The sequence below is a fragment of the Homalodisca vitripennis genome, chromosome 4, assembly GCF_021130785.1.
Source record: "Homalodisca vitripennis isolate AUS2020 chromosome 4, UT_GWSS_2.1, whole genome shotgun sequence".
In the NCBI taxonomy this organism is placed as follows: Eukaryota; Metazoa; Arthropoda; class Insecta; order Hemiptera; family Cicadellidae; genus Homalodisca; species Homalodisca vitripennis.
In genome coordinates, this window is record NC_060210.1 from 115928323 (window position 1) to 115938948 (window position 10626).

Sequence of the window (10626 nt, forward strand, 5' to 3'; positions counted from 1 at the left end):
AGTTGTCGGGAGAAATCATGAAAGAATCTCCAGCTGCTTTCAATGTCTCTGTTGAGTAAGAGGAGAGAGAGATTAGCCCACAGTAGACTCTTAAGAAGCCGACAATAAACAAAATCAGAAGTGCTTTTCTATCTGTAGGAGTAGCCACCAATTCATTCCAGACCACTTTTCTTTGTTGATCCTCTTCGACACATTTCTTCATTCGTTCTAACTCGTTGTCAACCTCATCTTCATTGCTTTGGAGTAGCCAAGTCAATGACTTATGAGCACTGCTTACTTTGTTCTTCATGAGGTAATAGTACGGACTTTCGGGCTGAAATATAAAGGCGATAAAGAAAAAGATGTTCATGGATGCATTCACTAACGTGTAGTTGAAATATGATAGCATTGGTCCTAAAATGTATTCAAAAAGGTAGCCAAACCACCAAAAGAAGTAGAAAATGCTTGTAATAGCTCCACGGTACTTAGGACTTGCTATTTCTCCTAAATACATGGGCATCACGGTGTAAATTATGCCCCCACCTAGTCCTTGAAACACTCTAGCAATATTTAATACCAGCAGACTCCTTGGTGTATAAGATGAATAGCCATCCTATGAGGAATATTGGTGCTGAAATTAATATCACAGTCTTGCGTCCGAAGCGGTCTGCTAGAACGCCAGCTGGCAGAGAGCTGATTAGGGTTCCGAATTCTGGCATGATGAGCATCCAAGATACTTCCTCTGGATCCATAGGAATCTCACTGTCAGGGCCCAGGAGTCGAGGAAGAATTGGAGTGACCCAAGCATAAGGAAATGCACTTGTTAGAACACCAAGACTTGCTGAAACATAGTTAAGTCTAATTAGACGCAATATGAAAATTGGTTCATTGAATAGTAATTAATTAAGATAACTTCTTGGTTTACAAAGAAGATAATGAGTTGACAAATTGTAGGTACAACTATAGCAAGGTCTTCATATTGGTCAATTAATAAAAAAAGTCCTTTATATTATTTAGGGAAGTTTTGACCATTATTTAGTCTTCTCTTACAATTATCGTCACTGCAAAACTCTTAATGAATTATAACATATACTGAAAATGGAAGATATAGTGTTTGGTGAGGATGGAAGAGGTAATTGGAAATTTAAATCGAAATTTTCAGATTTATGACATGTTTAGCATCGTTTATCTTACGATGACTATTGTTAGTTGATGATGTCATTCATCGTTGATTTTTCTAGATTAAGCAGCAGTTTATAAAAAATAAATTCACTCTATATTACGCATTAAGGTATCGTTACCACAGATGACCTGTAGTATAGTGTTATTGAAGTGATGAGTTTTAGCGTGACTGTGAACAGGCGGAAGTTCCGTAAAGAATATTGATCGGTGCTACTCTTGCATCAGTTCTCATACAAATCCGTACAATCAAAAGTTTTTTCTTTTTAATTCTTTTTCTTTCAATATATTTTCCATGTATATTGGCTGATAATATTACAAATATTTATATTTGATGTGATTTAATCTGTATTAATCAACTCGGGTTTATTACCATATTTTATAGTTCTTTGTTCTTACCTTTTAGCGCAACAGTTACCTGTGATTTGCTCATAGTGCTAATTTTTATTTATTTTGAAACCTAATAAATATTTGTAACATATTATACTGAAATGTTAATATGTTATTTTTATTTTAGTTATGTTATTAAAAATAAGTTCAGCGAAGTTAAAATAGTTACCCCATATAATTTGTAACAGGAAAATATTTAAATTATCAATCCAACCATCAAAAATCTGTCAAAGAAGGAGTAGCCTACTAGTTGTTTGATAGAGCAAAGAGCTTGTGCTCAGATAAAGATGGATTAAAAGAGGAATTTAAGAAAGTTGAATCGGATCTCAGAAGCAATGGATACCCTCAATTAGTAATAAATAAGTGCAAACGAACCAGAAGAATCATTCCTGAGTCAGAAAAACAGAATTGTGATAAATTTGCGTTTATGTCAATCCCTTATGTGCCGGGATTATCGGAGAAAATTAGAAGAGTAGGTAGAAAATACAACATTAGAACCGCGTTTAAAAGACACAATACTCTTAGATAAAGTCTCGTAAAAACAAAACCAAAAAATGGCATATAGGATCCAAAAATCTGTGTTTACAGTATAAAATGTAGTTGCAATAGGGAAAACATAGGCAAGACAAAAAGACCACTAAACGTAAGGATAAAAGAGCACGAAGAAAACACGAGAAAGGGTCTCACAGAAAAGTAAAAAAATGCACACAATTGTTGGTCTGAAGACCATCATATGAATTGGGATGAAGCCAACATAATACATCGGGAACCACATTTCTTCAAAAGGAAATTAATTGAGGCAACATACATTAAACTGGCAGACCAACCAATCGGTCAACCATCAGTCGAGATTAGGCCGCTTTGGTTGCCAATTCTAAAAAAATGAACTAAAGAGAAAACCAAAATTGTATCAAACGGATCAGATATTTGTAATAAACCAATGTGGAGTTACAATATGGTTTTAAGAAGTTCATCTCGCATGAACCAATAATAACGAAAGGGCCCATTCCTGTCCCCTTCCTTTTTATTTCAGCCATCTTGTTTTTGTCTGCCGTGACGATTACCATTGGCTAGTGCCCTCTGGTCAGTCGTAGGTGATTAGTAGACGAATGAAGACGTATTGTGACCTGTATTCCGTAGTTCAGTTTTAATGATTAGTGTTGTGTATAGTTTTTTTATTAAGTGCATGTTTATAGAATTAGTGAAGTTGACAAACAACATGGTGGTTGTGATTCCTGACTTAGGCGTGCCACAACGCTTTGGTAAGATTTGTTTATTTTAATCTTGTATGTAATTATGTATTAGGTTAGTTCTTTACCTGAAGAAGAGATCAGATTGCAGATCTCGAAAAGTAGTGTTACTGATTTCTTGTTTCATTGAACGATGGCAAATGTCCGGAAAAATCCTGTTTGCTTCACAATCCTTCCATCGTCAAAAAATAACCTTCGAACAAAGAATATAATTTGTATTGGAACTCCTCTCTGCTTACTGGCAACCTATTGCAGTAAAAGCCATAAAGCCAAATAAAAATCCAAACAAAAACAACATTTCTTTGTTCTGTGACCCCTCAAGAAGTATGTGATATCTTTGTATCACTTCCCATGAAAAGTCTTTTGGATGGGATGGGATCCTAATAAATGTTCTTAAGGCTCACTTATTTACTACTTCGCAAATTTGGTAAACCAGTCTTTTTTTAAACGAAAATTTTCCGACAAATAAAATTTACCGTAGTTACCGAGCAATTTCTGTCCTGCTTACCTTTTCAAACATATCCGAAAAGATAATGTTTCCTCAGGTTGTAAGATTACTTAAAGCAAACATCATTTTATCTCCAAGCCAGTTTGGATTTCACAAGGGCATTTCAACCCAAGCACCTATTTACAGTTTTATCGACTTTATTATATCTCAGCTGGATTGCGGAGATCTTATAGCTACATTCTATGCCATCTCAGCAAGGCTTTTGACTGAGTTGATCACGTAGTACTGCTTTATTAAATGGACTGCTATGGGCTAAGAAGAAGGTGCTAGGATTGGTTCATCACACCTTAAGAACCGAAGACCTTAAGTCTACAATCTTCTGAAATTGCCACTTCCACGAAAACAGAGTCTCTTTTGTGTCGTTAACCCTGAACAATTGTCAGAAAGCTCTAATTAGAGGAGTCTATATTCCCCCCAGCCAGCCTGTTGCTGCTTACATGGATTTTTCTAGCTCAGCGGAAGAGATCGTGGCACTCAACAACTTCGCTCATATCCATCTGATCGGAGATTTCAATCTTCCTGGTATCAGCTGGACTTCATCCCAGGTCGTGCTCAACCATTCCGCAATTGCGATCTCCGAGATGGCCGAGCTGCTTGGTCTGTCGCAGGTAAACCATTTGGCAAACGATAGAGGGGTGATTCTGGATCTCGTCTTTACTTCTTCTAGTTCAATGAAGGTCACTCGAGACGTTGATCCTCTTGTTGCTGAGGATATTCACCACCCGTCCCTAAGTATGGAGCTGGATCTTCCAGTAAAGAGAAATATACATTCTTTCCTCAGACCTGATTTGAGAAAATGCAACCTTCAAGCAGTTTTCAGCGAACTTCAAAGAATGAACATAATGTCATGGACTATGGTTGACGATGGTGACGCTTCCTTTGCCGGCTTTTGTAAGACTATCGGCGACTGCGTAGTAAGGAATTCTCCTCTCAAGAATCAAGAATCAAGAATCAAGAATCTTTATTTTGTCGTTGACATAATACATATGTATTGACAAAGTCATATTACAGCTTGAATTAGCTACAGTCAATTCTTCAATAATTTATGACATAAAAAATTATAAATATTTGAATATATCATTAGCTAACAGACATGGGTTTTAAGTTTTACTAGGCTATAATAAATAAATAAATAAATAAATATTGCACATAAAAATAGATATTGCACATAAAAGTAACATACATAAGAATAAATTATCACAGACAAAATAATTATTATGAAAGACAAAAATAGCATAAAAACATTGAAGTCAAATAACAAATAAAACTGCACATAAAAGTTTAAATATAACATATACAACAATATTGCATCAGCTCATAAATTTAAATGTATCACAAGTTTCAGTTATAGGCATATAGTTATCTAAAAAATATCTATTTGTTCCAAAAGCAAAAATTCTTGAACTGAATAGACTGGATTATTCAACAGCCATTCATAAAATTTTGTTAATAAGAACTTTTGATTGTTAAAGTAATTGCTAATTTTAATATATTTATTAATTTTATTATAGATTTTAAAAGACATTTCTACGTGACTATTGAGTGTTTTCTCTAGCCTGGAATGCGTCCTTGAAATATTACTACTATTTCTGGTGTGATAAGAATGCACATCATTTTGAAAAGTTAAAAGTGGGCATTGTTTCAGTGCATAAGATAAAAGTTCATAAATATACAAATTAATTATTGTTGGAATTTTTAATAATTGAAACAGCGGCCTGCAGTGGGCATCATCTACTGCATTTGCGAGAATACGAATAACCTTTTTTTGAATAATTAAAATCTCTTTTGTTCTACTGCAACCACCCCAGAAAATTAAGCCATATCTATAGATACTCTGAAAGAATGCAAAATAAACCATTTTTAAATAGCTCATATCAACAAGGGCTTTAAGACGTCTAATCAGATAGACAACTCTAGACAGCCTAATTGACACATGATCTACATGGGAATTCCATTGAAGTTTGCTATCTAAATGCATCCCAAGAAACTTGACACACTCATCCTTGGTTTGTAAATTTTGGTCAAAAGGCCTCAAACTAAAGACTAAATGTTGGGTTTTATCAGAATTCAACTTGAAATGATTGCTTTTAAACCAGATTTCCCCCTCATTTACCGCACTGTTTATTAGATGGGAAAGTTCGCCCATCATGCCAGCGGCTGCAAAAAAGGTGGTGTCATCCGCATATAAAATTGATTTAACTGGATATGAAATATTTGATGGTAAGTCATTTATTGAAATCAAAAAAAGTAAGGGTCCAAGCACAGAACCTTGAGGTACTCCATGCTCCACCCTCACCCTGTTTGACCAATTTCCATTAATACAAACAAGCTGTTCTCTATTGGTTAAATATGATTCAAAAAATTGTAGGGCAGATCCTTTAATACCGTAAAATTCTAATTTTAACAACAATTCCTGGTGATCGACACAGTCAAAAGCCCTGCTCAGGTCGCAAAAGGCGGCCCGAGCAAAAGCCTTATTTTCAAAAGCCTCAATCACATTTCGCACCAAGTCATCTATGGCATTTAGGGTTGACTTGCCACTACGGAAACCATACTGTGATGTGCAAAGCAGATTATTATGTTCTAAGAATTCATTAACTTGATCAAAGACAAGAAGTTCAAGCAACTCTGAAGAAACAGCCAGTCTTCCTTTCCCATATGGTTTTCCAAGAAACGTGTCCACCTTACAATCTTGAAAAAGATTCTTCACAAACAATTCAAGTTTACCTTCGATGTAACGATTTACCATCGATTCGCAGCCGTTAGATCTGAGTGCAAGTCATTGACAAAAATCTGTTTCCTGCGCTATGTCAACCACGTTCAAGAAGTGCTACCATCCAATCCCAAAATATTTTGGACCTATCTTAAGGCCTGCAACAGATATGATAAATCAGTGATGTCCTTTGAAGACACCACATCATCTGATGATGTTTGCATTGCAAATATGTTTGCTGACTTCTTCTCATCGGTTTTCGGTACCAGCCGAAGCTCTGCTCATACTGAAGACTTTTCTGGTATTGATGCTATTTCTATATGTCTCCTTGATTATGATGATGTCCAAAGTGCCCTTACAAATCTTGATGTATCCAAGGGGCCTGGTCCCGATTCTATATCGCCTGCAGTTGTAAAGTATTGCGCTGAACTCTTAGTATTGGCTCTGACTAAACTATTCAATATATCTCTATCTAATGGCACATTTCCCGAATGTCTGAAGTTTAGTCACGTTGTGCCAATTCAAAAAAAAGGTTCAGTGAATGACATCGCAAATTACAGACCAATTGCTATCCTACCAATTTTTGCTAAGATTTTTGAGAGACTTGTGCTTGACAGGTTGAAGTTTAGAGTTCACCATCTTATTACTAACAAACAGCATGGTTTTATGTCTGACTGTTCTCCCGTTTCTAATCTAGCCGTCTTTCAGACTCATATTATGGACGCACTCGGAGAGAGAACTCAGATCGATGCCGTTGAATTGGATTTTGCCAAGGCTTTCGATCGAGTCGACCATGTCCTACTCATCCGCAAGTTGTGTGAGTTTGGGATCTGTGGACCACTGCTCAAATGGTTTGCGAGCTATCTACATGAGAGAAAACTTCAGGTTCGCTTCCATTCCGCTCTATCCAAGGAGTTCATTGCTACTTCTGGCGTACCTCAGGGTTCACACCTGGGCCCCACTTTGTTCAATATCTACATTAACGACATAACTCGAAGACTGAGCTGTAACCACCTACTCTTTGCCGATGATTTGAAATTGTATGCGAAAGTTACTACACATCAAGATGCTATTAATCTCCAGGAAGATCTGAATCGGGTAGAGGAGTGGTGCCTGGAAAATAGCATGGCTCTCAACCTCGATAAGTGTGTCTGTATCACTTTCCACCGAACCGTCTCTCCAATAAAATTTGACTATTCTCTGAGCGGCATAACACTATCAAGAGTTACTAAAGTAAAAGATCTTGGAGTGACCATTACATCTACACTCAACTGGGATGCACATGTTCGGTCGGCTTGCAGCCAGGCATTGCGCAAACTCGGCCTGATACACAGAATTTCACAGCATTTCACTCATATACTCGTACTCTCTTTCAAGACTCTCTACTGTACCTTGGTGCGCCCACATCTGGAGTACTGCTGTGTGATTTGGTCGCCACATCAGAAATATTTGATTGAAGATCTGGAGAGGGTCCAGAGGCGATTTCTCAGGCTGGTGGGGCTAAGATTGGGCTATGGATACCTAGAGGTCTCTACACGCGAAGTGGCATCCCTTCTCCAACTACCCGCTCTTGAAACAAGGCGCTTCTACCATGATGCAATATTCTTGTTCCGCCTCGTTAACTCTACTGTAGACTGTCCTGAGCTACTGGAGAGGATTTGCTTCCGGGTTCCTGCTGGCACTAGATCCCAATATCTATTTGCTAGATCCTTTGTTTCCTCATCATACTTGGCCAACTCTACGATGCAAAGAATTCAGCTTCATGGAAACCTTCTTCCTAACCACATGGATTTCTTCGCTTCCTCATTCCTAACCTTCAAACGGAATCTCCAGACATTTATCAACCTACAACACACTGAAACCTCTTAATCACAACAAACAAACACACACACACACACACACACACACACACACACACACACACACACACACACATGCACACACGCACACACACACACACATACACACACATTTGAAAATCTATAGCCTAAATTATTTATCAATTGTTATCGTTAATATTCTATTATTTACATTTGTGATTTGCATTATTTATCTGTTATTGTATGTACTGTTTACTGTTATTATATACTTATTACTGTTATCGCCAAGTTATCTTTAAGTACTATTGTTATTTTTGTTATTACACTCTCTCATTGTTAACTTGTTGTTAGAATTAATACTGTTATGTTACTGTTATATTTCACTCTTCTCTATGTAATTTTGTTCTGCCGTTGAAAATAAATAAATAAAAAATAAAAAAGACAGTGGGCGATTACATTGACAGTCAATTAATCCATCATCGATTGTCCTGCGAGCAATGTAAAATAGGACTACAACAAAGGTCTGTCTTAGGGCCTCAGATATTTCTTCTATATTTATCTTCTTACAAAGGAGTACCGGTGACAAAATAATAGTTCTCTTTGCGGACCTTTCGTTGTCTGGTACACACTGAGCTTGGAGACGTACGCAAATGAGACTTTTCAAGCATAACCCTTCAGCATCTGATCCTCAAAACCTTTAATTTCTACTGGAGGGTTAGTGTTAATGTGAACGATCCTGCAGAACGAAATCCTCAAAACCTCTTAGTTTCTACTGAAGCTGAAGGGGTTGTTTTTGACATAAACGATCTAAATGTTTGGTCTGTTTCATTTACAACACTGTTAAATTTGATAAAATCATCCAAAACGGCACTTAAGTATCATAAAAATAATACTTTATATGCAATTGTTCATTGTCAATTGTTAGATAACTTTTTAAATTGCATTAAAAGAATTATAAACTTAGGCTCATCTTATATAACCTGTACTTTTCTTGCTTTCATTCCATCAAAGTCGTCAGTAATGTCATCAAATTTTCTTTGGCTGTCGTTTCAGATTCAATTGATAACATCGTCAGGAATACTAACTAGCCTTTCTTGATCCATGGCCATTATTATTTTTTGCCTGGAACAGCCGCTTCATTCGCTTCACCCTAAGTACGGCACTGCTTATGCCAGCCAGCTCAAAGTCTTTGTCGGCACAGACAGGTATTGGATAAGGCTTAGACTTTAATTTGGTATCCGTAAAAACAGCAACTCGTCTCCATTTAAATATGGTCCTAAAGAAACATGTATATCTCAGTTTGTACTGGTAATCAGTGGAACTCAAAAATAAAAGCTTTGTCGATAAAATATTCCTGAATTACTGGAATGAAAATTAAATGGGGGTAGGGGCTAAAACATCAATTTTCACAAACATTGTATGCGAGGTATTGGTGTAAAAATTTAAACTAACATTATAATTTTCATTAATGAAGAAATTAATAATTTTTTTGATATCACTAATAGTTCAAGTCCTGCAAGGTTTGCTATTTTAGAAAAGGTTGAAAATGTATTTATACTCGTAATACAAAGGATATTTGACATTTCTTGTAGGAATGTGACCCATTAAATAAGAAAAGGAAATCATCGAAAATTCAATTCTACCCCAGCTTAAAATAGCTCGTAGGTCATATGAAAAAGGATTTTTGTAAATAAAACATTTTTAAGCAAAAGATAACCCTATAAGTCTTAGCATAGCTCATAACTTTTTCACTAACTAGGATCAATCTCGTTATATTTATTCTCTTCAATTAATCAAGTTGAGCTAACTTACTGAATTCTCCCTAACACATTTAATTAGAAGTACCATTTCAAGTTTCATTAATATTTAAATTACTGTAATTGTGGTCTTCGTAGTGCTCTATTACAGTGATTAAAATAGGCATATTGTTATAAATTATACTGAAATCTAATTGGAAATAAATTCTATAGTATTTTTTCTATAAATGACAACACTTAAATAGGTAAATGAAGTGACAAAATACCAAATTATTCTCGTGTTCCAAATTTTCCAACTCCAATTTCATAAGGATTATTTGTACATCCTTGTTTTTGACGTTTAGAGAATGAAACCGCTATGGCGTTCATTAAGCTATAATGTTGCCAAATAGTTAAACATACTCACCAGCAGAACCAGCCAGGAGTTGACGGAAGAATCCTGCATATTCAGTGAACTTGCTGCTGTAAACCATTGCTTCTTGACCCAGAGACTTAAACTGTGTATCGACTAGTAAATGCTCTCTATTATTACCATAACTGTACTTAAATAATATTAGATAAAAGCACTAAATACTGAGAACAATAACTGATAATCTGCTTCAAGTACTGCTCTTCAAACTACAAGTATAATTTGGATTAAGCATATGCAAATATTGAATGATTAAATATATCTGTTCAAAGAAACTAATAATTCTTTGCTTTAAACACTAAATAGTAAATAGGAAAACAATGTATTTCTGAAAAGAAATTATGCATTTTGTGTGTATTCTATATAATTGTATTGATGGTGATTTTTTTCAATTTGTTCTATATGATTCTATATGATCAATTTGTATTTTTTTAGTATCAGTAATAAGTTGTAAGCTGTGTTCTGTCATATTCCTACAATGAAGATCCTCCATCAGAAAATATATTTTAAAGTGTCTCAAATCACCAAGAATCCTAAAATAAACAATCTCACCGGAAAGAATATTGCTCAGCGTCCTAGTGCAGATCATCTAGATAAGGGTTGATCAGGGGGTTTTTACTG

The 10626-nt window shown here is 35.7% G+C and overlaps 1 protein-coding gene across 1 annotated transcript; it reads right to left on the reverse strand.

Moving 5' to 3' along the window:
• Positions 1–454: 454 nt before the first annotated feature.
• Positions 455–10092, reverse strand: LOC124359976. Its single transcript, XM_046813185.1, has 2 exons — positions 10003–10092; positions 455–820 (listed from the first exon to the last, which is right to left on the reverse strand). Exons 1-2 carry the CDS (start codon positions 10067–10069, stop codon positions 540–542), a joined length of 348 nt encoding a protein of 115 aa, XP_046669141.1. The 5' UTR covers positions 10070–10092; the 3' UTR covers positions 455–539.
• Between the last annotated feature and the right edge of the window lie 534 nt (positions 10093–10626).

Excerpts from the sequence above, each read along its gene's own strand:
- LOC124359976 (XM_046813185.1), bottom strand. The coding sequence starts at position 10,069 with ATGGTTTACAGCAGCAAGTTCACTGAATATGCAGGATTCTTCCGTCAA. Across the intron at positions 821-10,002 it reads ACTCCTGGCTGGTTCTGCTG|CAAGTCTTGGTGTTCTAACA; the intron begins GTGAGTATGTTT and ends ACTATGTTTCAG.